At 50.5% G+C, this 27,225-nt stretch overlaps 2 protein-coding genes across 7 annotated transcripts in view; one reads left to right on the forward strand and one right to left on the reverse strand.

Moving 5' to 3' along the window:
• Window positions 1-17,843, forward strand: part of GFPT1 (glutamine--fructose-6-phosphate transaminase 1) — a 36,437-nt gene extending 18,594 nt beyond the window's left edge. For 3 of the 4 annotated variants that reach the window (XM_065659420.1, XM_065659419.1, XM_065659422.1), the window contains 10 exons: window positions 1,008-1,171; window positions 2,035-2,130; window positions 2,389-2,486; window positions 3,863-3,983; window positions 6,369-6,526; window positions 8,136-8,250; window positions 8,546-8,673; window positions 9,399-9,566; window positions 9,855-10,016; window positions 10,618-14,652. In XM_065659420.1, the coding sequence (XP_065515492.1) occupies window positions 1,008-1,171; window positions 2,035-2,130; window positions 2,389-2,486; window positions 3,863-3,983; window positions 6,369-6,526; window positions 8,136-8,250; window positions 8,546-8,673; window positions 9,399-9,566; window positions 9,855-10,016; window positions 10,618-10,662 (1,255 nt within the window). In that variant the 3' untranslated portion in view covers window positions 10,663-14,652. Of the gene's footprint in view, window positions 1-1,007; window positions 1,172-2,034; window positions 2,131-2,388; window positions 2,487-3,862; window positions 3,984-6,368; window positions 6,527-8,135; window positions 8,251-8,545; window positions 8,674-9,398; window positions 9,567-9,854; window positions 10,017-10,617; window positions 14,653-17,615 lie in introns of those variants that run through there. The other variant, XM_065659421.1, reaches the window with a different exon arrangement.
• A 5,144-nt stretch (window positions 17,844-22,987) lies between these two features.
• Window positions 22,988-27,225, reverse strand: part of ANTXR1 (ANTXR cell adhesion molecule 1) — an 85,982-nt gene continuing 81,744 nt past the window's right edge. For 2 of the 3 annotated variants that reach the window (XM_065659157.1, XM_065659154.1), the window contains one exon: window positions 22,988-27,096. In XM_065659157.1, coding sequence (XP_065515229.1) covers window positions 26,824-27,096 — 273 coding nt within the window. In that variant the 3' untranslated portion in view covers window positions 22,988-26,823. The remainder of the gene's footprint in view (window positions 27,097-27,225) is intronic. The other variant, XR_010608110.1, reaches the window with a different exon arrangement.

Below are 27,225 nucleotides of genomic sequence, written 5' to 3' on the forward strand. Positions count from 1 at the left end.
ACGGGGCTGTTACTTCACAAACACGAACGAGTTACCACAGCCCTGAGAGCAACAGAGGGGGATTAGATGAGGGTTTCTGCTAAAGGAATGAACGCTCACTCCAGAATAGCATTGCCCTTCTTCGAGCCCATCTGTTGATAACGTTTCTGAGGTGAATGATAGGAAACATGAGAGAGCACTGACTGCATTAACAGCCCAGATCCGAATTGTTCTGATTCCCCAGGGATCTCTTCATGTGTGCAATTCCTTAAGCATCAAAGGTGGCTGATTTTAATCCCAGTGGAGAGAGTGAAGCCTAATTGGGCAGCCCTTACCAGAGCTTTTGGCTTTCTCTGTACTGGGGACATGAGTGTTAGTTCAGGAACGTGAAAGCACTCCCCTGCGTGGCTTCTGCAGCTCTTCTCAGAGCTCTTTGGGGGGTCTCAGGACACAGTGCTGGGTTCTGATTTTAAACAGCTTTCCAGTGACTTGCCCAGGGTCAGAGCAAAAGTTACTAAACCAGGGAGCTGACGCGTTTCAGAGCAGCCTGCCTTCATCAGCTGTGAGAGTACACCCTAAAACCTGGCTGAAGATAGATTCCAACATTGACATCCCCCAGGTAAACTGCAGGCAAGGAGAGGTGTTTGATAGTACCTCATCCTCCCGAGTGCTTCTACACTGATCTCTGTGGACTTTAAGAGGTGGGTGAGCTGTCCCCAGTTCTTCAGGTTGGGACAGTGAGGTGCAGGCAGGAATAGTGGCTTCTCACTGCAAAAGGCTGCACGTGCTGCTTTGTCCGAGGAGTTCCTAGTTTCTTAAAGCAGAATAATGAGTTAAGTGGAAAAAATCCGGTTATATTGGCAGTGTGGAAATGTACTTTACAGAACCCACCTTCTTATAACAGAAATTCCATTGACGTGAGCAACTTTCTTGCCTCGAAAGCTGTAGGTTGGGTTAGAAATGGGGCTGTAGCCCTCATCTGCCTGTGAGAAACAATGTCTTATGGCAAATGGTGTGTGCTTTCGTAGTGCTGTCATTGAGCATACCAACAGAGTGATTTTCCTGGAGGATGATGATGTAGCTGCTGTGGTCGACGGCCGGCTTTCCATCCATCGCATTAAGCGCACGGCAGGCGACCACCCTGGACGGGCTGTCCAAACCCTGCAGATGGAGCTTCAGCAGATTATGAAGGGTAAAGTCCTTTGGCTGTCACCTGTGGAGATGCACGGGTCCTCCCTGGAGTCACAGAATGAATCAGGTTGGAAAAGGGCTCTGGAGGTCCCCTGGGCGAGTCCGTGGTTTAAAAGCAGGGCCAAGTAGGTCAGAGTGTTAACGGCGCTTGTTCAAGTCAGGTTTGGGGTATTGCCAAGGACAGAAATCCCCCAGCCTGCTGAGCCCCTGTTCCAGTGCTTTATTGCCCTCCTGGTGAACAAAGTTCATTCATCTGGGACTTCCTTCTATTGGATCTACTGGGACCTGGCCTTGAACTCTTCCAATGGTAAGGTAGTTCTTGCAGCCACAATCTGTTAATGCAATGAGAGGAAGGGACAACTTTGCCTACACTGGTAATTGAGATTTAGGGCTCACCTTATGCAGAACAGATGAAAACGGAAGCACAGATTGCTGTGCTTACTTCGTATACCAAAGGGAGGGGAAAACAGTACATTTCTTTGACTTCATTATGGATCAGCAGTCTGTGCCATGACAGGGGGTTGGAACTAGATCTTTAAGGTCGCTTCCAACTTAAACCATTCTGTGATTCTAGCTGCTAGCACCATGAAGAACTGTGGGGCAGAGAGCTTTGCCTCCTTCTTGGATTTTTCCAATATGGATCCCTATCAGGCTTGCTGTTGCAGATGTGACCCTTGACTGACACATCCTAGTAACTTCAGTCTGTCTTTCCCAGTAAGCAGATGCTTTGGCAGAACAAGAAGCATCAGCTTAATGATTCCTGACTGGTCGCTGGCCCAATAGTGATGCTGGTTCAAACTTTTCCCTATGTACACAGGAAAAATGTAAATTACGAGGAGATTTGTTTCTTTCTTTCTTTCATAGGTAACTTCAGCTCGTTTATGCAGAAGGAAATATTTGAACAGCCAGAATCTGTCGTTAATACGATGAGAGGAAGGGTCAACTTTGATGACTACACTGGTAATTGAGATTTATGGCTCAGTATCCAGTAGTTATTCACAGTAGTTACAGAGGAAGTGGGTGATGACATGGGAGATTAAAACATGCTGGTGTAAGATGATGTGCCTGTCTCCCAGGGAGTGCTTCCAGAATTACTGGTAGCATGATCGCTTTGGGGGATGTTTTTTTGCCAAGTGGTTGATGGGGATGGTGACAGGCTGTGTGTCAGCACTGGTGCTACCTGGCCGCCCTAACTGTCTCTCTGAATCTTGCTTGCAGTAAACCTTGGTGGGTTGAAGGACCACATCAAGGAGATTCAGAGGTGTCGTCGTTTAATCCTCATTGCCTGTGGCACGAGTTACCATGCTGGGGTTGCGGTGAGTGGCCAGTCCTAAGTTGCAGCTGGAATTGAGCTGTGGGCACAATGTTGTGTGTGTCAGGCTTAGGTTAAGGATTGATTCATCAGGGACTGTAGGGGTAGGACCAAGGGGTGATGGGTTTGAACTGAAACAGGGGAAGTTCAGGTTGGAGATAAGGAGGAAGTTCTTTACTGTGAGGGTGCTGAGGCGCTGGCACAGGGTGCCCAGGGAGGTGGTGAATGCTCCATCCCTGGCAGTGTTCAAGGCCAGGTTGGGCAGAGCCTTGGGTGACATAGTCTAATGTGAGGTGTCCTTGCCCATGGCAGGGGGGTTGGAGCTGGATGATGTTAAGGTCCTTTCCAACCCAAACCATTGTGTGATTCAGGTTAAGATTGAGCAAGTCCACTCTGATGAGTGGAGACGCTTCTGAAAGCTGCATACAGCAGGCGTTCAGTTCCCCAGCAACAGCAGTAGAAAAGAAAAGCTGAAGAACTTACTTATGAAAATGTTCCCTAGGACTTTATTGCTATGGAAGGCTTTAAAACCCCAAACCTGCTCTGTCGCAGAAGACAGTTGGCAAGGGAGGAGACAAACAAGAGCAGGCTGCAAATGCTGCAGCAGGGGAGGATTTCCTCCTCTGCTATTTAGAGACAGCGATGGCGCCTGCGCAGAGGCATCGCTGTGCTTGCCCAGCTCAGAGGAGAGGTTTCACTTTGTACCAGACAGAAGCAATTCTGGCTGTGTCTACCACCAGTGTGGGATTGACCTCGTGGTTGGTTAAAACGCGATGGCTGTAGATGGAGCCTTTCCAGACTGTAGCTTGGCAGCCCATAATATTGCAATTAAAAGTCCTCTGCAGCTTCACAGAGGAATCCTTGAGCTTCTGTCGGAAGTGCTGCAGAACACAGTGATGTTCATGGGTTTACAAGGGCCGGAAAAGAGCATTTTTGTTCAGCTTGGCCAGCCCTGTAAGACAGTGTTAACAGTGATCCATCGACACGTGTCTGGCTTGGCCTGGATACAGCTGGTCGTTGCAGAGTTCTTCAGCAATACCAGTCATAGTCTGATAGAAGGACACCCTCTATTTTATAATGCATAGGTAGCAGTAGGTAAGTGAGACTTATTTAAGACCAGTCTATATGTGAGGGAGGAATTGGCCTCACAGGCTCTGTGTGGTGCCAGGAGCAGGGTCGCTTTGCACAGGGGTGGTTGTGCGACTTGACTGTGGGTATCCTGGCTAATTAAAGTACAGCTCAGCACTTGTTTTCACAGGCTATTTTCATAGTAATATTTTCCAGTCTGTGGCAACCAGAAGGCTTTTTTTGGTGCTCAAAACACTTGGTATTTTTTACACATGATGTAATATGTCACTTCCTTACATCTCCTTTTACCAGACCCGCCAGGTTCTGGAAGAACTGACTGAATTACCTGTTATGGTGGAACTGGCCAGCGACTTCTTGGATAGAAACACTCCTGTCTTCAGAGATGATGTTTGCTTTTTCCTCAGCCAGTCAGGTAGGGTCTCACTTGATACACACACACCCCCCACACACACACGCTGCCTCCCCTCTTCCCTGTAAATGTGAGCTTGAGAGGGAAAAGGTTTTAGGGCCAAATTCTTGTGCCTGCCTGGGGGGCTGCACATGGTATGTGTGTGAGAAGAGATTGGCACGCATGTACTAGAGACAGGGAAGAAACGGAGTGGTTCTCCCATCCCTCTGTATGCTGGAGCAGGATTTTGTTTAGCTGGGTCCTACATATGGTAACAGCAGTTTTGTTTCCCTTCTCTGTGAGGAGATATTTCTGCCCCTCTACTGTGCTCTTGTGAGACCTCACCTGGAGCATTGTGTGCAGTTCAACATAAAAAGGACATGGAGCTGTTGGAACAAGTTCAGAGGAGGCCACGAGGATGCTCAGGGGCTGGAGCAGCTCCCGTATGGAGCCAGGCTGAGAACATTGGGGCTGTTCAGCCTGGAGAAGAGAAGGCTGCGTGGAGACCTCAAAGCAGCTTCCAGTGTCTGAAGGGGGCCTATAGGGATGCTGGAGAGGGGACACAGGGACTGTAGGGATGGGACAAGGGGTAACGGGTTCAAACTTAAACAGGGGAAGTTTAGATTGGATCTAAGGAAGAAGTTCTTTGCTGTGAGGGTGGTGAGGCACTGGAATGGGTTGCCCAGGGAGGTTGTGAATGCTCCATCCCTGGCAGTGTTCAAGGCCAGGTTGGATGAAGCCTTGGGTGCCCTGGTTTAGTGTGAGGTGTCCCTGCCTATGGCAGGGGGGTTGGAACTGGATATCTTGAGGTCCTTTCCAACTCAAACTATTCTGTGATTCTATTGAGCTCTGGTAAAGGCAGCTCAATGGTGTCTTTTCAGTAGTTGTAGTTCTTCGGTTAAAGTGCTACCAAATACTGAGCCCTGTGGTGGATTGGAGCCATGAAAGAAATGAAATACCCACAAGCATCAAAAAATACAACCTTGGAATGGAATATGAGATAAAGACACACTTAAGCACTAAAGAAAAAAGCGATGTGTATCATATTCAGAATACTTTCAAGGACAATTGCAATACAAAACTACAGTATTGTTTTTCCTCTTAGTTGCAACTACCATTATGGCTTTTCATAACTGTTCTTCACCTTTGACACCAAAACTATTCCTTTCTTACTCTCCATAGGTTAGAATTCTATTTTGGTAGCAATTTTTCATTCTTGGTATTCCAGTAATTCAGAATATCCCCTCTTTGTGGGGAGCCTCGTGGTAAAGTTTACCCCCCTGCGTTTCTGAATACATGTGGGGATGCTCCTGCTTCCCCTTTGAGACACAGCAGGGATGTAGCTTCCCCCGAGGTGCTGGATGTGGCAACTAACAAAGAGATTCCAGGAACCTGAGCCTGGCCATCACGCAACACAAACCCAAAGTAAATACTGAGTTCAAATCACTCCAGTTGCCTCCACCCATAGATCTGTTTCTCTTGCCTTAGATTCCCACCCTGCATGACTTGCGAGCGCTTCTTACGCAGGGGTGTACTGATGGAGACATGTACCGAGCTAACCTTGGGGGCCTTGTTCTCTGTTGTCACCTCAGGCATACAGGAGTACTCAGGAGGGATGTGTCCTTTTAGGACAAAAGCAAACTGGTAACACCGGATGGAATTCACAGTGGCTTCTGTTTCTAGTCCCACCTCTGGAGCTCAGCTCACAACCAGCGGCTGCTGTATCCTCAGCACAAGGTTTTCTGCTCTGTCCCCCCATCATGTTCCTTTAAATCAACTTTTTCTGCTGCCTTTAGTTTTTGAATGAACACATTAAGTGAGGCCCGACCTCTGCCTGTGTTTGCATAGTGCGATTTGGAACAGGCATGATGAGTTTCAGACATAACCTCTTTGAGGACAGACTCCGCAAGCTCACGTGGTGTTGGTACACTGTGGCAGCCGAAGTTCCATGAGTTCCAGTGGCAGTAGGGTGATGGGAGGATGAGGAGGTGGCTGTAACTTAGTGCCACTGCAGCCACTTCAGCTGGGTGATGTCCAGGTATCCCCAGCACATTTCCCCCCACCGCACCCTGCCCCAGGTGAATCTTTATTAACCAGGAATAGGAAGAAAAGTGGTTTTGTGAAAGAACCAACACTTGGAGACTGCCTTTTGTTGTTGTTTTTTAATCACTGCAGAATCCTGACTTCTACCTACACCGAACACCGTTGGGTTTTGTGTTTTCTAGATTTCACTGACATCTGTTTAGGGTAAAACACAATGTGTGAGGGCTGAAATAACTGCTGGCTCCTCCGACTTGCAGGCAAATACAAACCTCTAAGATTCAAGCCAGGAAATGACTGTGGTTTACATCTGCAGTGAGAGCAGTAGCTGGTACTGACCCACAGCATTGTCCATACTTGTCTTTCCAGGTGAGACAGCAGATACTCTGATGGGTCTTCGGTACTGCAAAGAAAGAGGAGCCTTAACTGTAGGAATAACCAACACAGTTGGCAGCTCCATATCACGGGAGACAGACTGCGGTGTCCACATCAATGCAGGACCAGAGATCGGCGTTGCCAGTACCAAGGTAAGCCATAAGTTTACAGACCCCACTGATTAATGAAGCTCCTTCCTAAAGTGCTTATCATCAATGGGTTTGGGTTGAAGAGACCTTAAAGATCACCCAGTTCCAACCCCCTGCCACAGGCAGTGACACCTTCCACTGGAGCAGCTTGCTCCAAGCCCTGTCCAACCTGGCCTTGAGCACTTCTCTCCTCTTTGCCATCATTTGTCTTAAGATGCAGACTCAGTTTAAGGGCTAAAGATGAAAAAGGTTATTAAAAGACAAGGTTATGGAAACTCTGACCTCATGTAATGGAACTTCTTTACTGAAGAAAGTCTGATACTAAACCTATACGTTTTGTACTGGGGGAATGGTGTTTTACCAGTATGTATGTCCACCCAATGGAATTATCATGTGGTTGATGCATCTGCTACACATGATACAGTATAAACTTGCTTTGCTGCATTTCATTTTGATGAAGTGCTGCTGCATGGTGAAATCTGCTTTGATTTAGTTATATTTAGAGGCGAGATGATGTCAATCTGTTACATAAATGCAGCCGAAAGCCACATTTGAGTTTAATAGTTCATTGGGGAATTTGATCATGGAAACTTCATGAGTCTCTTACAAAAAACTCTTGAACGAGTTGTTTGTCCCTGGCTTGTCTCATGCAAGCCAACGTTGCAGCTTGGAGATAAGGGGAAATGGCATTTTCTCTCTGGTGATGTGGGGAGTTACCATCGTTGTGCGTCTGTGAAACATGAACTTGAAAAGATTCTGCCCTAAGGTTCTCCAGAACTTCATTTTGAGAGCACATTATAAACAAGCCAAGCATCGTTAGGGACTCTTTGGTGCCATTTGCTTCTGTAACCATCAACTCCACCTGAGCAAAGTAGCTCGCATTCCCTGTCAGCCTCTGCTATAGACAGCACAACTGAAACTCTTCTCGATTCCTTCAGAGTTATTGAAGTCTCCCCTGATACAGCAACATGAAAGTTTGATCGTTGTCAGAACACTTGTCTTACAAGGCCTTTGCAGGAGCTGTGTGATGCTGTGTCTCTGGTTTGGTGAACGTAGTTGCCTCAACTCGAGCACTGATCTCACTTGCTTGTGCAGCTGCTTATTCCCGAAGCCAATGGCACTACTCACTAAAGAAGAGGGGTGGGAAACGACCATGTCAATGCCTTTGGGTTCCTCAAATGGGGTCCAGAAACCTTCCATTGCTGTTGTGCTGGCTGGATGTTAGTGTTGGGCTTCACTGTACATCTCCAGTCCATGGCTCTGCCCAGCTTCAGTGCTGTCAGCATTTACTTGCAGTAAAGAAAGACACAGGTTATGTCACAAAATAGGATTTGATAGGAATCTTAGAAATACGCCATTTTGCTCCTTGTATCTTCATCTCTTGGAGCATAAGCAGACAGTGCCATTTCTTGCCTCCATTTAAGATTTGCTCCAGTGAGATTTCCCTGTGAGTTTCATGTTCATCTTGGCTACTCAATTGGACTGAAAGCTGCTTTTTGATACCATGGGAAGGATAAAGCCAACAGCTAGTCTAAGGATTTCACACAGCCGGTGGCAACCACTGGGTTACTTGTTGTAGTGATGTGTTTTCTCTCTCTCCTCCCCTTCCTAGGCCTACACCAGCCAGTTTGTCTCCTTGGTGATGTTTGCTCTGATGATGTGTGATGACAGAATCTCGATGCAGGAGAGGCGCAAGGAAATCATGCGTGGGCTAAAGGGACTGCCAGGTAGGAAACTGCTGCACTGATTGTGTCTCACCGAGTGAACCTCAGTAGCACAGATGAGCTTCGGCAAGGCCTCAACCTTGTTTTGAAAGACCAAAGGGATCAGATGAGTGCAAGGTGACCATTAGCAGTAACTCTGGCTCCTGTGTTCTCTCTGATGTCTTCAGACCACTAGATTGGACTGAGTCCAGTCTTTATGCAAGTCACTACTCTCTGTATATGAAGAATAAAGAGTATGTGTAGCATGAGAGGCACAGGCACATAAACATACACAACTAATTCCTCTCTTTCCTTCTAGACTTAATTAAAGAAGTGCTGAGCATGGATGATGAGATCCAGAAGCTGGCCACGGAGCTCTACCATCAGAAGTCAGTTCTCATCATGGGACGTGGCTACCATTATGCTACATGTCTTGAGGGAGCTTTGGTAAGAGATTTCTTGCTTTAAAGCTGGCTCAAACACACTTAGCTGGGGACTTCAGATTTCTGTGGAAATACAGGTAACTACATGTGGTTATAAGTTGTTTTAAAGCAGCCAACAGCTACTGCATGTTGGCTGACCCAGGGAGCCAAACAGCTAAAACACAGTGTATTGCTGCCGAGACCCCAGTCAGGGAACAGTCATAGGCTGCAATGGGTTGAAAGGTGTATTTTCCCCATTCACACTGGGAATGCTTCACTGGAGCAGACTGGGCAGCCAGATAAAACCACCCTATGAACTGCTGGGGGGGGGGCATTTCCATCAATGCTCAGTATCCAAAACTGAGCGTGTACTTTCTGTACCCAGTTATTGCTATTGCAGTTTGACTTTGGAGGAGATTGCTGTTGTGCTGTCACCCACTGACATGCAAACGCATCCTCTTTTGTCATTGTCTGCCCAGTTCAAGACTGGGATGGTCAGTATGTCAAAATCATAAGGCCTGTGGTGGGCTTGGTGCTAGAACTGAAGGGTGGATGGCCTGAGAGCAGCTCAGCCCAGATGCACTGCTCTGATCTGGGCTTTCAGGCTCCCTTGTTGACGTACTGCATCTGGGGAGGGTCAGAACATGTTTCTACCATAATACAGAGAAAGTGGAAGAAACCACAGAGATAGTTAAACCAAAATCACAAGGTTTTGTCCAAAGGTCCATGAATTATTTATTCCCCCTTTAGAAAATCAAAGAAATCACCTACATGCACTCGGAAGGGATCCTGGCAGGGGAGCTGAAGCACGGCCCTCTCGCGCTGGTGGACAAACTCATGCCTGTTATCATGATCATCATGAGAGACCACACGTATGCCAAGTGCCAGAATGCTCTGCAGCAGGTCATTGCACGGCAAGTGAGTACCTGCACAAGTTCACAGTGCACCACAAATGGTGCTTTTAATATAGAAGCAGTTTAAAGAGCACCCAGACTATTTACCTTGGTACCACCAACTGAAGCGGGAGCTCAGTAGATACTCTGGGCAGAAGCCTCATATAGTTTGTTTGCCCCTTAAAACACGCTACAGGGATGCCCCTGGGATGCTAAGCTGTTTTGTTTTAAACTGAGTTCTTGCTACTGGTGCTCTGAACAGAAGTAAAAACCTTCCAGACCTGTTTTTCTTCAACCTTTCCCTTTGTTGCAGGGGCGACCTGTTGTGATTTGTGATAAGGAAGACATCGAGACCATTAAGAACAATAAAAGAACAATCAAAGTTCCCCATTCAGTGGACTGTCTGCAGGGGATCCTGAGTGTTATCCCCCTTCAGCTCCTGGCTTTCCACCTTGCAGTTCTCAGAGGATATGATGTAAGTACAGCATTCCTTCCCTTCTGTGCTCATGTTTGCTGTGTGCAGGTCTGGAAGAGATGTGCTGGGAGATGTTGGAAGTCTGGGGGGGTGTCTGTATAACTGCTGGAGCTGTGGGGAGGGCAGGTTACATGGAGCTGGCGTTACAAACAGAACTGGAAGGTTCTCTAGTGCCCTGGGCTGAGTTTGTGCACTTGGGATTTGGACCCGTGGCTGTTCTCTGGTGTTGAGCACACAGTGTCTGCAGGGCTGCAGGAAGCAGAAAGGAACGTGACAGCACACAGGAGGATGTGTGACAGAGTCTGCTTGTGTCAGGGGTTTGATCTTTATACAGGCACTGGCCTCTACCTTGTGTCACAGTGACCTTTTATCATGTGAGCACTGTAGCAATGCCGAGTAAAGGGACTCACTCCTTAGCTCTCAACAGAGGAGTCGTGACAGTGAGGTTTATGGACTTTTTCTGCACAGATTGTCCTAAACATGCAAATATGTTCAAGTCTTCTGTTTAAACAGAGAACAACTGTTCCACACGTTACAGGTATACCCAAACAGAAAGTGTGCGAATACTCACGAGCGTGTTCTTTCTCCTCCCTCTCTGCAGGTTGATTTTCCAAGAAATCTGGCCAAGTCCGTAACTGTAGAGTGAAAGATCATCTGAATCATAGGGGCAAAAGGGGGATTAAATGAAAGACTTCTTTTTGGTACCAAAATAACTTGATTTTAAAGTCCCCTAGGTAAATCTTATTTTGGTAAATCATTGTTTGTGTATAAGATCACCATAATTCCATTACATTAGTGATTGTCAGATTGATTCCACGTGCTATGTCAATAGCTTTGGGGTTTTTTGAACAATAGACTTCCATGAAAGATGTTCAGTGGTCTTCTTTAAAGATGACTGAGTCTTCTAGGGAAGGGGCCTCCACTTTACAGCAATGTCATTGTTTCTTATCCACTGTGGCTCACTCCAGTTGTTGATGAGACGCCATGGAATGTGTTACCTATCGTGCTCTCAGGCAGTGAACCAGGGTACCAGAGTATCCAACGGGAACAAGAGCTGCTACTGGCCATGCTTGTGCAGATAGTTTAACAGATAGCATGGGGGGTATATTTCTGCCTCATGTACAAAAGGGAGTTCAACTGACCTGTCACAGCCTCCTAAGTTCATGTGCTAAGAAAGCAATGTGGCTTCAGCAGGATTTTATGTGTGCCAAATACTTTGCCAGTGACAATCGTGTGGACTCAGTGGGCCACAACCCGGTGTAACACCAGTGTAGACCTGTAGTTGTGCCTGTGAAGACAGTGGAACTCACGCCTTCGAGTAGAAATGGAAGCTGTGGCCGACCTGGTGTGGAGGCTCCAAGTGGGAGAAGAAGGAAAACCAGCAGTGCTCAGCCTGCGCTGGCGTCTCATTGCTGCTGGTTTGGGCTCTTTTAAATACAAGTCTGCCTGTGTTCAGGATCCCCCGCCTTGAACTGAGCACTGTGGCACTATAACACGTCCTGAGGACCCAGCCTTGTGCTGCTGTAGGTCACTGACTAGTCAGAATGTGTAGAAGAGAGTTTCTGCCTTGTATCTGCAGCAGAGAGGGCACTGGAGTTCCCTTCCTGAGGCTCACTGCCTTAGCCCCAGTCCTGTAATGGAAACACAGGTTCTGGGTTATCAGGAGCAGGTTTTATGTGACTTGTGTCAAATTCAGCTGGTTTAAAACTGGAATGGCTAGGAAAGGCTTTACAGACACCACAGAAACGCATACCTTGGTGATAGTTTCATAAGAAACTTGCAGAGAATCAACAATGACACACAAAATCCACCTCCAGGACTTGACACTGACTTTTCCAAAGCCATTAAAGGGCAGTCAGCCTTGTAGTTCCCCTAATGCGAAAAGGTGACTCTCCTACCAGCTCGATGGGTTCTGAATTGGCTTTCCAACACCCTATAGAAAGCAAAAGCCCCTACAAGGTGTGAAGCGCCACTTGCCCTGTGCTGGTGAGGGTTCCTCATCACTCACTGCCCCTGAGGAATGGCTCTAACACTGCCACTGCCCCTTAAAACCTGGTTCTGCCTGCCCAGGGGCCCCCTGTGTCTGTAGCAGTTGTGGTTTATGTAGAAACCACAGGGACTGTTGAGCTTCAGCTCGGTGTCAGCTCAAGGCTTAGTTTTATTCTGAGTGTGAGATGCTGGAAGCAGCTTCTCAACCGTTCTATGTGTGTTTATTAATACACCAAATTCAGGCTGTTCGTCTACAAACACACTGTGCTGCCAGTGTCTGTTTAAGGACAAAGTGGTCAATCCTGCAGTTTATTTGTACACTGACTACGCCAGTTACATGCCTCTGCTTAAACATGACCAGTGAGTTCCCTGCTTCAGCTGGAGATGATGCTTGTCCTTAAGGAAAAGCCAGCATGTGTCCAGTGCTAACGAAGTGAAGACAGTTCCTCTTCCTCTCATTGAGCTCGTGTGAGATGTGTTGGGCAGAGGGCTGGAACAGGCAGTTTCCCCCCAGCACAAGGACTTGCAGTGTCCCATCCTCTGTTCCCATTAGGCAAGGGGGGGGTCTCATGCAAAAGAACCCTGCAAAGGGATTATTTAAGCCCTTTTTCTCCTGTTCCACTCGGAACAGAAGCAGCCAGCTTTGCTTTTCTCAAGCCTTGTACAGGTGACTGTCCACTAGTTTCCTGAGTCTCCTCCCAACCAGGATGCTTGATATCCCTGCTCCCATACAAGTTCCTGTTCAGTAGCTGACTAATTCAGGCTGTTCTGTGAGTAAGTTGTACGCAAAGAGGACCAAAGAGCAGGAGTCTGAGTTAGACATGTCTGACCTCCCATTGGTGTAACTGTGCTGAGCTGTTTGGCTTTCTGCTGGGATAGACGAACCCTTCTTCTTTGTAACTGAAGGCATTAAAACTCATGCCAGGTTCCTCACTGTCAGAAGGACAGTAGCATTCACCCCCTGCATGCTCCAGGTCACCACCACAAGGCCTGAAGCTCATAAACCCACCTGCCAGGACAGAGGTTTAGTCACTACTTGGTGCAAGGTTTAATAGCAAAGGATGTCACGGAGCGCACTTGCCATGAAGAATTCCTCTGCTGAGCGTTTTAGGGCATGGTTCAGCATCTCGCTGCTCATCGTTGCCATGGCTGGGAGGTGCGAGTGGATAGAGGACTCCCTTTGGCTTCCCTTTACCTCGTCTCGGTGTGATGCATTGTGATGAACAGATGATGTTTCTCTTTTCCTTAGGCAACTTTTTAGGGTGTCTCGTGGTATTTATTAACAGCTAGGCAGTCTTCTGCTCTCCAGAATGAATGTTTTGCTTACTGAGCCAGTAAAATTCCCTCCTTCCTAACTGAGGTGGTTGAAAGTTCAATAGCCCTGTCCCTAAAATTGAGCCACAGGTAAACACAGATAAAGGCCTTTGCATTTGGAACAGCAGCTGCCTCTTACCGAGTGCTTTCGGCAGTTTCTCTCTATTTAAGGAGTCGTTCTCCTCATCTACATCAACAGAAGCTTAAAGAGAAGCACGTGCCTGGAGGTCTTAAGGGGTTTTAATCACCAGAGACCAGAAAACCTTCAGCTCTGCATGTGCCCAACAGATCTCAAACCAATCCCACCCTGCCCTAAGGCTATTCCACACCAATAGATGAAGTTGTATGGGGAATAGGCTCTGTCAGGGAGGTTTTTCCCTCCTGAGGAAGGGCTCTAGATAGTTCTGTCCTCAGTTTGTGGATGAGGCAGTACTGCCTGTGTGCATGTTCCTACTGAGAGCCCAGACCTGCCCTTGGGCAGCCGTGTCCCTGAAAGATGCAGCAGTGACACAGCAAATGCCATCTCCTTTTAGCAGGGTCTGACTTGAAGGGGATTTAGGTACCACTAACACAGGGATGCTCTTCCAGCCCCGGAGCTGGACACCCCCAGTGGGCAAGCCTCAACCCCTCTGTATGAAAGAGCTGCACACAGACCATTTCCCAGTCAAGTGGGAGGGAGCTCCTGGACACAACAGGTAATGATGCTCAGTTTGGAGCCTTAAACCTAGCCTAAACACCCCAGATTTGGGTAAACTGCAGATTGAGGCCTCTAAAGGCATGAAGAAGCCCAACACATGAGTGTGAAGTTGGGCTTTTCCCCTCTGGAGCTGCCACTGGCAGCCCTTGACCCCATCCATGAGTAGGTATTCAGTGTGTGGATGAAGGGAGGGATTGGATTGAGCTCTCGAAGCAGCACATCTGTGTTTAGCTGTGGCTCATTTTAGATCCTACCTGGATGTACCAAACTTGCCTCAAAGCGTGGAGTCCCTCCTCTGCATCAGGAACGGGAAGAAGAAGCAACAAGGAAATGTTTGGCTTGAATAAAAGGAAAGAAACCTCTTTGCCTTCCATTCAGTTTGTGTAAACAGACATTTGAAGTGGCAAATGCCCCCATCTCTTCCCTTCTAGCTCTCTCTGCCTCTGCTTGTACATAACCCAGCTGGCTTGGTTAGTGGGGACCAGTCTGTACCTTGTTTCCTGTCGTGTGCTGTATGCAGAAGATGTCTTTTCCTTTGTCTGTAGTGTTTTATAAGTTGGGTTTTGTCTTTTTTGCTTCCTTTTTTGTATCTCACCCTTTGAATAAAATCAAGTGCCCTACATGAAACAAACAGAACTGCTGGTCTTCAGTTGAACCCTCTTAGGAATAGGAAACCCCCATTTCAGGGAGCAAACCCAGGTCTTTGTCCTATCTGAGATGCAGACTCTGATTCCCACCCGTGATTATCCACTAGCCAAGAAGAAAGCCCCTAAGATGCCCCTAAGGCAGAGCAGTTGGTGTTGCCTTTGGCACCTTCACTCTCATTTAACTCCCACTTCTCTAACACTGGGCAATGGAAATCACAGCACAGCCAGAATATTCCCTGTATTCCACAAGTGTTGGAGGTCCGGGTTTGGAGAAGGAGAAGGGGTTTGGGTGCTGAGCCAGCAGAGGAGGATGAGCCCATGGGTAGCCCATAGTGCCCATTGCGAGGCAGCAGCTGCGGGATGGCTCATGGCTAAGCCATGCCTGGATAACTCTGGATAACGGCAGTGACAAAACAGTGATTGATACCAAACACCATCATTTGTTGTATAAAGTGTTGTATAAAGCGGACTCGCTCTTCTCACCTACACCTTTCCTATACAACTAAAAGGCCATGAGGCTCCTCTTTAAGGCTCATTGCCTCGAACCAATGCACTTACCTTTAGTACCACAACAGAACTGGTGCCTACATGCGTGTCAGGAGCAAGCTGTGCTCTTCTTGCTCAGACGCAAAAGGGTTTCTGAGCTGCTTCAAGCCTGACCCAAAAGCTGCCCCGTGTGCTTAAGAAGAGTTAATTTCTGACTCATTTCCATGCATTTATCATGGTTGGAATGAACTGCAGGCGCTTAGTAACAAAAGGAGGAGAAGAAAGCCCACGGACTTGCCAAGATGCTCCTGCAGAGGTTACCCAGCCTCAGAGAATCAGACCCACAAAGCAGACATGCCGGGCTCCTTCCCCCCTCCCCAGCCTCATTCCTTATTGTTTAGGTCAGATCAACTCTGTTCCCATGGTCCTTACAAATCCCTATGGAAACGAGTTCAAACAAACACGCTGCTGGGCAGCTTCAAGCCAACCCTGGATCCTGCGGCCGCCAGCCCAGACACGCTGGAGGCACTCACACCCCAGCACGGCTCCAAGCACAGGGATAAGGAGGCTCCCGGGTGCTCCCGAGCATCCCGAGGCACCCCAGGACCACGGGCGGGATGGGTGGAAGTGGAGGGTGACCAAAGACCTTGTCAAGCAGGAAATGAGCCTGCACAAAGCCCAAACCTGGCCTGTGCTGAAGTGATGCTGCGGCTCCTGCTTGAGAGGAGCAGGCAGCGAAATGCATGGGATGCAGCTGGGATGTGGGATCGAGCACATGGGATCGAGCATCCTCAGTGTGTTTGTGATGATGCAAAGGGGAAGGAGGCAGAGCCCAGGGCCGCTTGTCTCTCCCCCAGGCACTGCTGCATCCAGGGAAGGGCATTGTGAGTCCCTTGATGCCACTGGAATGAGGACCATGGCTCCTGATGAGCGGCCAAGACCAAGCGAGAGCTCAAACCCACTCCTTACCCTGGAGCAGCTTAAAATCCATCACGTCTGCCCGAGGAGCATCCTGCACCTCATCACTTCACCCTCCTGTTCGTGTCTATGTGGTCCCGTGGTCAATGCCTGCATGGAAAAGCAATGAAGGACCAGTTGATGCACCAGAACCAGCTGCAGCAGAACAACTGGACATACACAGCTGCAAGAGGGGCTGTTGCTGAGCAGATGCGGGTGCTTGCTGTTAGCACAGGGGTTAACAAGAACCTCACCAAGAACCTGCGCTTTAACACTGGGGAAACAGCTCAGGAACACTCCTCCCATCAGTAGGAGCAAGCAGGGAAATGAGCTGGGGCAGGAATCACCCGCCTGGGAATGCTGCATTGCTTGTTTCAGTGGCTGTGGAAAGCGCGACCTAAAGTCCTGTTCCAAAGGGAAATAGCTGCTGTTAGGCTATGGCTGGATGAGCAGATGAAGAGCTACAGCTGCTGCTCAGCACATGGAGCCGAGAGGATGCTGCTTCCAGGGTGGAAATGGGTAGAAAAGCCTAAAGAGAGGGGTCCTGTGGGACCCACAGCAGCTCCCGACCTCACAGGGGCTGTGGCTGACACTGGCATGGTCAGTCCTGGTTCCTGCCTCCTCCAATGGAGTCTGGGAGGTCACAGCCCAGGCTGCTTTGACTGTATCCATCCCAGCATTCCCAAAGCACAGATACAGGAGCAGCTCCCGTATGGAGCCAGGCTGGAGCCAGCCATTGGGGCTGGAGAAGAGAAGCTGTGTGGAGACCTCAGAGCAGCTTCCAGTGCCTAAAGGGGGCTGCAAGGATGCTGGAGAGGGGCTCTGCATCAGGGACTGTAGGGATGGGACAAGGGGTGATGGGTTCAGACTGAAACAGGGGAAGTTCAGGTTGGAGATAAGGCAGAAGCTCTTCCCTGTGAGGGTGCTGAGGCGCTGGCACAGGGTGCCCAGAGAAGCTGTGGCTGCCCCATCCCTGGCAGTGCTCAAGGCCAGGTTGGACACAGGGGCTTGGAGCAAGCTGCTCCAGTGGAAGGGGTCCCTGCCCGTGGCAGGGGTTGGAGCTGGAGGAGCTTTAAGGTCCCTTCCAACCCAAACCGGGCTGGGGTTCCATGATTCACCACCACCCGACCCCCCCCGGGGTGCACAGGGATGTGCAAACCTCCACCACATCCCAGAGGTGCAGGAAAAGAGAATGAGAGCTGTGCACACCCCCGTTGGGAGCAAGGATTAACCCCCATCGCGCTGAGTATCCCTGTAGTATCCCAGTTACAGGGAGCGATCCCATCAAGTGCAGACACACGAAGTCCTCCTTTGCTTAAGCCCAGCACTAACACCACAGAAAGCAGGTACCCCTATTCCAGGGCTGTTCACCCCCGTGGCTGACAGGATGGACCCTCCGGCTGCCCGTGGCCATTCCCAGATGCCAGCTCCCATTCCGGGGTGGAATTGCGGCCGCAGCTCCTGCTCCGAGGGCTGTTCTGTTCTCTTTATGGGCTGTCCTTCTTGCAGGTGGACCGCATTGCTGCCTCCCGAGACTGAGCATCACCTCTGCCCGAGCCACTGCCGAGCACTGCCAGAGCCTCCGGGGGAAGGAGAGGGTGAGCTGCAGCACCCAAGGGTGCCACCTCCTCTGCCCGCACCAAGGGCAGCGCTGAGCATCACTCAGGTCCCGTGTTTTGCACTGAATAAGGCATAGACCCCCCCTCACCACCAGAGACAGCCCCAGGTTACTCCAGTTGCTGGCAGTTGCTGGTTGCGTTTTGCACTGTGGTTCCTGCTTCAGTTTTAGGTTTTAAACAATAAAAGTCTCCAAAGAGGTCTTGAGTTTTAAAGCGAGCACCAAAGCCGGATCATCCCTGCTCCAAAGGTTGGATTTGCTTGGGTGGATCCTTCCCTTCTTGGCTTCTGCAGGCCAAGAAACAAAGCCAAGTTTGTGACCCCCCCATCCCCTTCTGGTCCTGTTCAGTGATGGTTTCGAGGGCTTAAACCTGTGTTGCATTGAGTGGAATCCCCAGCCTGTACCTGGCACGGTTTGGGCTGGAAGGGACCTTAAAGCTCCTCCAGCTCCAGCCCCTGCCCCAGGCAGGGACCCCTTCCACTGGAGCAGCTTGCTCCAAGCCCCTGTGTCCAACCTGGCCTTGAGCACTGCCAGGGATGGGGCAGCCACAGCTTCTCTGGGCACCCTGTGCCAGCGCCTCAGCACCCTCACAGGGAAGAGCTTCTGCCTAAGAGCTCATCTCAGTCTCCCCTCGGGCAGGTTCAAGCCATTCCCCTTGGCCTGTCCCTACAGGCCCTTGTCCCAAGCCCCTCTCCAGGTTCCCTGCAGCCCCTCCAGGCACTGGAGCTGCTCTCAGGTCTCCCCTTCACGCAGCAGAGGGGCAGGATCCCCTCCCTCACGCTCTGGGGGTGCAGCCCAGCACACGGGGGGGTTCTGGGCTCAAGCTGGGTCATGGGGAGCTTCTCATTGACCAGCCCCCCTCCACATCCTTCTGTTCTCATGACCTTTGCTAAGCCCGGGGTGATGCAGCCAAGGGCATCCCTGCCTCCTGTTCCGCTCACGATCCCTGTTTGTGCTGCCCAGTCCATGGGTTCCCTGGTTTCTGTGCCTGCCTTTCTGCTCCTCACTGTTTCTTATTCACTTAATGCTGTGTTGTGGGGATGTAGGAATGTGCCCCTGCGGATGAGGCCGGTGGCCTGGGTGGTCCAGCCCTTGGCCTCACTGGTGCCTGTGGGAGCCAGATGCTTTCAGTAAGAAATCACCCTGAAGAGGTACAAAGCAAAGGGCAAAACCCCGCAGCCCTCATCCGGGCGAAAATCCCTATGGATCGGTGAGGGCCAGGATGCTCCGGCACTGCCAGCACCACCAGGCACAAATCCCTTCTCCTCTCAGCTCATGCAATGCAGACACTTGTGCCATGAGGCAGTTCTTCCCTACGAGGGTGATGGGCACAAAGGACACCCTGAGGGACACCAGAGCTGGGGGCAGAGCACAAGCCCTGTGTAAGTGCAACACCAGCGTGAGTCCGGATCCATAAATCCCATGGGAACGTGGGCAAACGCCTCATGAGGCAGCGAACGGCCGGGTTTTGACTATTAACAGGAGGGAGCTGTCATTGTAACCTGGTATTCAGCCACCGGAGCTCCACGTTCGTTTCTAAAGCACCAACTCTGCTGCCTCCTTGTACCCAACCTGGCTTTTCCGAAGCTCAGGGATGCTCTGATCCAGGCGGGTCACACAGATTGCTGCTGGTGACGGGAAGCCATCACCACTCACTGGGTGTAAGTGGTTTCTCTCGCTGTGGGCACATGTATGGACCGATCTGCACAGAGGGAAGGAAGAAACCAATGGTTTGCTGTCTGTTCATACAAGTAATATCAGTAATGCAAGTAGTAAGATACAGGTAATATAAGATGCAAGTAATATCAGTAATGCAAGTAGTAAGATACAGGTAATATCAGTAATATAAGTAGTAAGATACAGGTAATATCAGTAATGCAAGTAGTAAGATACAGGTAATATAAGATGCAAGTAATATCAGTAATGCAAGTAGTAAGATACAGGTAGTATCAGTAATATAAGTAGTAAGACACAAGTAATAGCTTCACCTCTCCCAGACAGGTCGTTTGTCTCCAAACCCTTCCCTAACACCACCGCAATCCTTATAGTCCTTTACAATAAATCCTTTCCACCACTTTCCCCCTATGACCTCAGGCAGGCAGGGAACAGCCTGGACCAAGCAGCCACATCCCTGCCCAGGCAGGAATAGAAGGGGAATGACTTCAGGATCCGACCTTTGGAGCTGGACATTCAACCCTCCCAGACCAACCCAATCCTGCCTGATGTGACTGCGGTTGCTTCAATCCGCTTGTAGCTCCTGTGGATCGCTCCAGTTTCCATAGAATCATAGAATCATAGAACAGTTGGGGTTGGAAAGGACCTCAAGATCATCCAGTTCCAGCCCCCTGCCATGGGCAGGGACACCTCACACTAAACCATCCCACCCAAGGCTTCATCCAACCTGGCCTTGAGCACTGCCAGGGATGGAGCACTCACAACCTCCCTGGGCAACCCATTCCAGTGCCTCACCACCCTGACAGGAAAGAATTTCCTCCTTAGATCCAATCTAAACTTCCCCTGTTTAAGTTTTAACCCGTTACCCCTTGTCCTGTCACTACAGTCCATGACAAAGAGTCCCTCCCCATGTGGAACAGGCAGCTGCAGTTCCTATGAGGCTTCATGCGGTGTCACACGCACACGGACACGAGTCTTACCCCCTGAACAGTAACTACCATAAAACCCATGCTGTGTCCCATCAAACCCGAAAGTCCCCACTTCTGCCCTGCAGGGCACTCGCTGGATCTGCCCATAGATCCAGGCTGGCTCCTGGCTGCATTGGCCAGCTGAAACCACCTTCGATCAGTGCCCTGTGTGATTTCCTATTGCTGTGGGTACCAGCGCTGGTGATGCCACTCGGTGAAACACTGCAGGAACAGCCTTTTTCTATAAGCACACCCTACAGAACACAGCTCCTCTGAGCACAGGCAGGACTCGCCATGGAATGAGGCTCCAATAGTGGCTACTCCCACACCAGCACCCGCAGCCCCTTTGCCGGCCCCTTTGCCGAGGTGCAGTTTGATCCCTGCGTCTGCTCCGGTGACCCCCAGCACTGCTCCATTGCATCCATCCCGTCCCATGTGCAAGCATGGGGCTACAGGAAAGCTGGAGAGGGGCTTTGGACAAGGGAGAGAGCAAGGGGAATGGCTTGAACCTGTGGAGGTGGAAGGTTTCCCTGCAGAGGCCATAGACCATGGCATTACATGGCAATAGTTTATGACAACCCTTTCCAAAGCCGAGGATGCGCACGTTCCACCTGTGGCCCATGCCCAAAAGCAGACTGCAGCAGTGCAGACACGCTTTATTCCAGCCTGCCGTTACTATCCCCGAGACTAAGAAATAGAAAGGATCCTGACACCTCCATTCCCAGTCATTCACAGGCGAGCCCGGGATGTACGGAGACCACAGGGTCTCAATGCAAGGAGAAATAAGCAGTGGGCATCACTGAAGCAGCTGAAGCCACACGCCCGCAGGGGATTTTACATGGGAATGGGAAGTGGAATCCAGAAGTCCCCAGCTTGCTTGCAGGTGGAGGTTACCTCAGCTGCTCATTGAGTTTTCCCCTCCTGTGGCACGTTTGTGCTCCATCCCCATTCATTCCTCCAGCTCTGGAAGAGGCCCCGTGATTTAATGGCTGTGGAGAAGCAGAGAATTCCCTGCTCAGGCAGGGAACGGTGAAAGACAAGAACTGAGGTTACGGCTCCAGCCACGTCCACCCTGAGCTGGGAATTGCCTTGGATGGAGGGGATGATCCTTCGCTATGAGGACCAGCTCTCACTGCTGGTTTCACAAGCTGTTTTAGGGCTGTTTCTTCAACAAAGTCCTTTCCACTCTCGAGCATCACTTCAGACGAAGAGAGGAGCCACCAGGCTTGAAGGCTCCATCAGCCCCATGCAAAAGCCTTACCTGTGACTCAGAAGGGGCTTTCTCTGCCAGAATCAGGAAAACCAGGAATGCCTTTCCCTGCCAACACAGAATCCCTCCCTCCAGAGTGGGCTTTGCAAGATCAGTCCCGGTTCAGTTAGGAGCAGACCCCAGGAAGCACGACTGGTGCGGAGAGGGGCAGCTCATGGAGCCAGGGCAGGCCCTGCTGGCCCCGCTCCAGCCAGGCACAAAGCCTGGGATAGAGCATCCTGAGCACAAATCCCAAAGGAATCGCTGGGAACCAGCCAGGACTCAACATTTTGGCTTCTCCCATTGGCTGCCGGCACCATCCCTGCCTCCTGCACATCCCTGCTCTGTGGGCAAGCTGGCTCCTGTCACCAACTGCTCCAACATCACCCCACAGAGCCCGGACCTGCTCCCAGGTAGGAGCCTGTTGATGGCCATGGAGCCAGCCCAGGAGAAGGGATGGCCACATCCCCATTGCCTTCCTATGGAGCAACTCGGCTCCAAAAGCATCCCCCTCTGTGCCCTGGCCCATTGTGGTGACGAAGGCTGCCACGGTGGGAGCACAATGGGGTGCCATGAGCCAAGAGGTGCAGGGCCAGCAGCTGGTTGAAGGGCAGGGTCTCGCTATAGGGGCTTTCTCAGGTGTTTTCCATAAGGTCATGATGGGTTCTGTGTGCCCTGAAGGATCCAGAGCTACCGTCAGGGCTTGGTGCGTTTGCATTGCATGAAGTTTAAAGCAGCTTTAAGTTGCTTTAAAGCAGCTGTGATTTGCTTTGAGTGTCCCCATTTAAAAGGCACCTTTTACCCGAGCAGGACCTGCAGACTCCTGTGGCTTCCCTATGAGATACAAGCCTGGTTTCAAGCAAACATAAAGCAGAATCCAGGCTGAGCCTGGAGCCGATGTGCTGAGGAAAGAGCTGGCTCCTGCTTCCCAAGGGAGCCAACAGCCTTGCGTGCTCTGCTGGGAAAGGGCAGGGTGTTGAGGCTGAACTTCTTCACGCTCTGCTAACCTCCCTTGTAGAATGAGATGCTCCATCCATGTGATGGGTTAGTGAGAGTTAAGCACAGAAAGGACTATGAGCAAGCGTGACCGCAAGGCAAGGTGCCGAGCTCCTTGTAGTCATTGTTACGCTCTGTTAAAGGGGGTGAATGTGTGAATGAGGGGCTCCCCTGCGCTCGGAGGTGACAGCGAGGAGGCTGTGTCCCATGCCAGTGAAAACAGCTCCTGTGCCAGCACTCTGGGATGCTGGGGAGCGCAGCACCGCGCTGCGGCTCTCCGGGATGATGGGAAGCCGGGATCAAACCCATCGACCGGGATTCTCCTGCCTCCTGCTTCGTTCCCTTTGCCCAGGCAATGAACCACAGGGAGCCCAGCACGGATCGGTGTAGTTCTTTAATAATAACATCAAGGGCAGCAAGAGTAATGACTGCATTTAACAAATGACACATGCAGCAAACAGAGGGAGCAGAGCATCATTGCACAGCGCTGGCCGAACCCACGAGCCCTGATTCCACAGCACAGCAGAGGCTTCTCCTCCTTTGCTGCACCAGCACCACATAAAGGCCACGGCACCAATTGGTTACGCTCAGACCTTGCCAGAAGCCCCCTTTCCCCAGGGACAGGAGCTGCCTCCACGCACCGAGGAGCAGATGCCTGCAGGGTTCCTGTGCGTGAGTGCATTGAGAGGCAGCCAGCAACGATCTGGAGCATTTTAGCCATTAAACCCCATGCTCTGAACCTGTCAAACGCAGCCGCTGAGCCCTTTGAGGCTGCAGGACACCAAGGGAAGGTTTGCACGAAGGAGGAAGAACGCAGCAATCAAAGGGAGGGCTCCAGAGCGAATGGAACAAGGGTTTATTTAATGGCATCAGACGTCTGCTTACGGCTGTCTAGACCAGCCCGTGGAGGAGCAGCGAACAGGGAAGCCCTGGGAGATGGGGAGCAGATGTGGTGCCACTCAGCTCCCTTTGATCTATAGGGAAAGTTTACTTAAGAACTGGCTAGTGAGGATTGATAGCCTGGGTAATGTGTTTCTAGGAAGGCTTTATAGCCAGAGAATACATAGGGTGCCACAGGGCGGTGTATGGCACTCCAGCTGGTTCAACCTGGGTTACATAGCATTAATTGGCAGTGGAGGCTGATTTAAAGTCGGGACCAAGTTTTAGGCTTGATCACCTTAGGTTCATCCCTAAATGAATCCCTAAATTGATCCTTAGGGACCAGCATGGATCTTTAAGAGCACATGCAGTGCTTTGGGGAAGCCTTTTAAGCAGCCACATTGAGGTTGATCCTAAACACAAGACCAAGGACCACCAAATGTGCTCCTGTTTTGTCTGCGAACATTAGAAAGGATGCACCAAAAAACAGTTCACCAAAGGGTTGGGTGCTCTGCTTTGGTGTCCATGCTCTGGCCATATCCCACCCTGGATCCACGTGGAAAAGCAATGCCAATGGATCAAGGGAGCGTGCAGGCAGGAGCTGTAGTGCTTCAGTTAATGCTATGTCCCGCAGGTATTCGTCACTACAGGAGCTATTTGTACATTGATAAAAAAAGGCAATACAACCGTAAAGAACAAAATACAACAAGCACAGCTTGATACAACAACGTGCCATGAAATGTCATTGGCTTCATAATAATTTACTACAACTTGAACAATGGTCTTTTTATCCACACTCGGATAGGGAATGCTTCCATCTAACATATGGTAAGCATGCGGTAACAATATGTACAACAAAGAATTTGGAGTTTGGTTTTTCGTCGTGAGTGGGCAGTGATGATTTCCCTGGCCTCATCTAGGTTTGAGTTTGCTTCTTTGATACTGGAGGGGCTTTTTTCCCTTTAGGTTGGGGAAAACGAGGATTCCTATGTACACCTGCAAGAAGTGAGCCTTAGGCATGGATGTACACTGCTATGGGGCTTCCCCTAGCAGTAGGTTTGGATTTGGGAGTGAAGTAACCCTTAAACCAAATGAAATCCCAATGCCATCCTGTTGAAAATCAATTTGCTTCCCAAACTCTCTTGAAACACGAGGATCTGTTCAGAGGCGTATCCATTGATGCTTATCACACCATTCCCAGTTCTTACCCCTTTCTTTCTGAACCCAGATCAAGCACCTATTGAACTAGATCCCATCCATCCCAAGAGGGAGTCCAACCAAACGTGTGTCCGGGTGTTTGAAGCTTCCCATTCCCATGTGCCAAGCGCAAGGTTGACTTGAGCTACCTATGGGCTGTAGCTGGTGCATCTGACAACAGCGAGTAGCAGAGCTGTTGGGTTTGCTCCTGATTGGGGCTGCTCTGTGCTGCCTGCAGACAGAACAGTGTTAGGGGTGAATTAAGCAGCCTTTCTGCACAACGGCCTTGGCTGGAGGTTGCTTCTTCAGATCCAGCATCATGGATGTAGCAGATGGATGCGTTTATCCCATCTGATAGATGCCATGACCTAGCGGTGGGGAAGGCTGGTGAATGACAGTCAGACTGACTCCGAGTCTCGCCATAAGGGGTAATTCACAAACGTGAATGAATGGGGACCAGAAGGATCTTTTTTTGTCTCTTCCCTTTCCTCCTTGAGTATTTTTTCCCTTTTTTCCTTTTTTTTTTTTTCCTAGAAAAGCTAAAATTCCTATTTATTTCCATCAGCACTGAAGGAAGCACTTGGCAAAGCATTTATCTGCTACAAACATACACGCTTATGAGAACCCTTGGACATTCATAGGACTGCAGCTACAAGCTGGGTTACCAACTTCCATAGGGAAAGTCACATTGTGAGAACTGATCCTGACGGCCAACCGCTCAAGTGATCAAACCTACTTCTGTTTGTCACAAAGGCAGGTTGTGCTATAGGAGAACAGCTACGTGTGCGTGTGCAAACGCTATGGAATACGGTGGGGCTTCCATGAAGGCGAGGAGAAAGCATGGAGGAATGCAGCCAGTGCATTCCTTGGAAGGCTGATTCCCATCCTGCACGTCCCATGGGTTGAGTTTTGCCTTAGCAACCACTGCTACTAGAAGCGATGCTGGTGGGAGCTGACAAGAGGGAGGAAGCGCTCCGCATCTCCTTCACTGTGAGGTTGGAAGGCTCCTGCTGCTTATTCCGGGAAGGAAAACAGAATCCAACAATCCGCATGGAAACGTTTCTAGGGTGAAAGGATGCAATTTACAGGAAAACCAAACGCAGCAGTGGGAACCACTTCAAACTGGCAGCAACAAGGAGCCCGAGCGGAATGGGTGTAGGGAGATGGATGCACCCCTTATGTCCAGGAGCTTTCCTTTGGAAAGCAGCGTTGAATGGTACTGCTGGATGGCAGAGCTGTTAACTCAATCTCCAGCATTAGCGTAAACTGAATGCAAAGACTCTTCCGTCAACCATACCTTTCCCGGATTCCCTTCCTCCATTGCCAGGAGCTCCTCTGTCCCACCGGGAGCGCTGAAGGCTGACCCGTTGCCAGTTATTCCTTGTCCTCAGGGTCCAAGCCTTGTGCCGTTCCGCCTGGTTTATTTCCTGTGCCATTCCCTAGTGGCGCCCCGTTCTCATTCACCTGCACTTCCACACACCAACATACGCGGATCCACACACCTACCCCTTCTCCCATCCAGACCCTCCGAGACGACACCGCCTTCCCTTCTCCAGCTCATGGTCCATGGGAGCAGTGCTCCTTGGATTTACCAGGGTCCTGTGCTTGCAGACCTGCTGTTGTCATCACCTGCTGGCAGCTGGGATGGGAGCAGCTTTCTCTCATTCCTTGTCCCAATGCCTTTGTGCAGTAGCTACCTGGGATGGCTGCACTTGGAAGAGTCTCTTGCAGTTGTCCCCTAGGGAGAATTGGCCTTTCTGGAGAGCTTGCTCTAGTTATCCATTCCTCTTTGTTTCCGGTATATCCTGGAATCGCCATGGGAAGCGCTGGGGACAAAGGAGGGGGAGAGCCTTGCTGCAATGGGACTCAGGTTACTTGCCTTGTTCCTGCAGTCTCTTGGCTGCTCTTATTTGATAGTTTGGTGGCACTGATGCACAGGGGATTTGAACAATAACAGAAATCTGAAGGACAAAGACAACCCCGAAATCACCCATTCCAAACCCAATCCAGCTTCCTCTACCCCCCTCCCACCCCCTCCACCCCCCCACCCCCCCCCGCCAATGGATGTGGTACAGTACTGCTGAAAAAGCCCCTCGGATGCTGGTGGAAGAGATGGGAACAAGGCTGAACCCCCCCTTAGACTGCCGGGCGAGGGGGGGGCCGGGATGGAGGGGGGGCCCTGTTGGGTGGGGGGGCTTGGGGGGGTGGGGGGAGTGGGGGGAGCGTGGAGGAGGGGGATGGGGTGTGTGGGGTGGGGGAGCTGGGTGGAGGGGGGGTGTAGATGGGTGCTGGGGGTGGCGGGGTGTAGATGGGTGCTGGTGGGGGGGATGACGGGGGGTACGCGTTGTTGAGTGGGTATTTGGGGGGGGCCTCTGTGTTCTTCACTCTGGTGAAGTTGATGCAGCGGCCCTAAAAGGAGAGAGAAGAAAGCAGGAGGTCAGTGATGGAGGCACCAGCATCCCAAGGGAGAGACCTGCATCCCTGGTACCCGTTGTGCACCTTGTTCATCTCCAAAGTGGGAGGTCAGTGATGGAGGAA

Source organism: Lathamus discolor, chromosome 22 (assembly GCF_037157495.1).
Source record: "Lathamus discolor isolate bLatDis1 chromosome 22, bLatDis1.hap1, whole genome shotgun sequence".
Classification (NCBI taxonomy): Eukaryota; Metazoa; Chordata; class Aves; order Psittaciformes; family Psittacidae; genus Lathamus; species Lathamus discolor.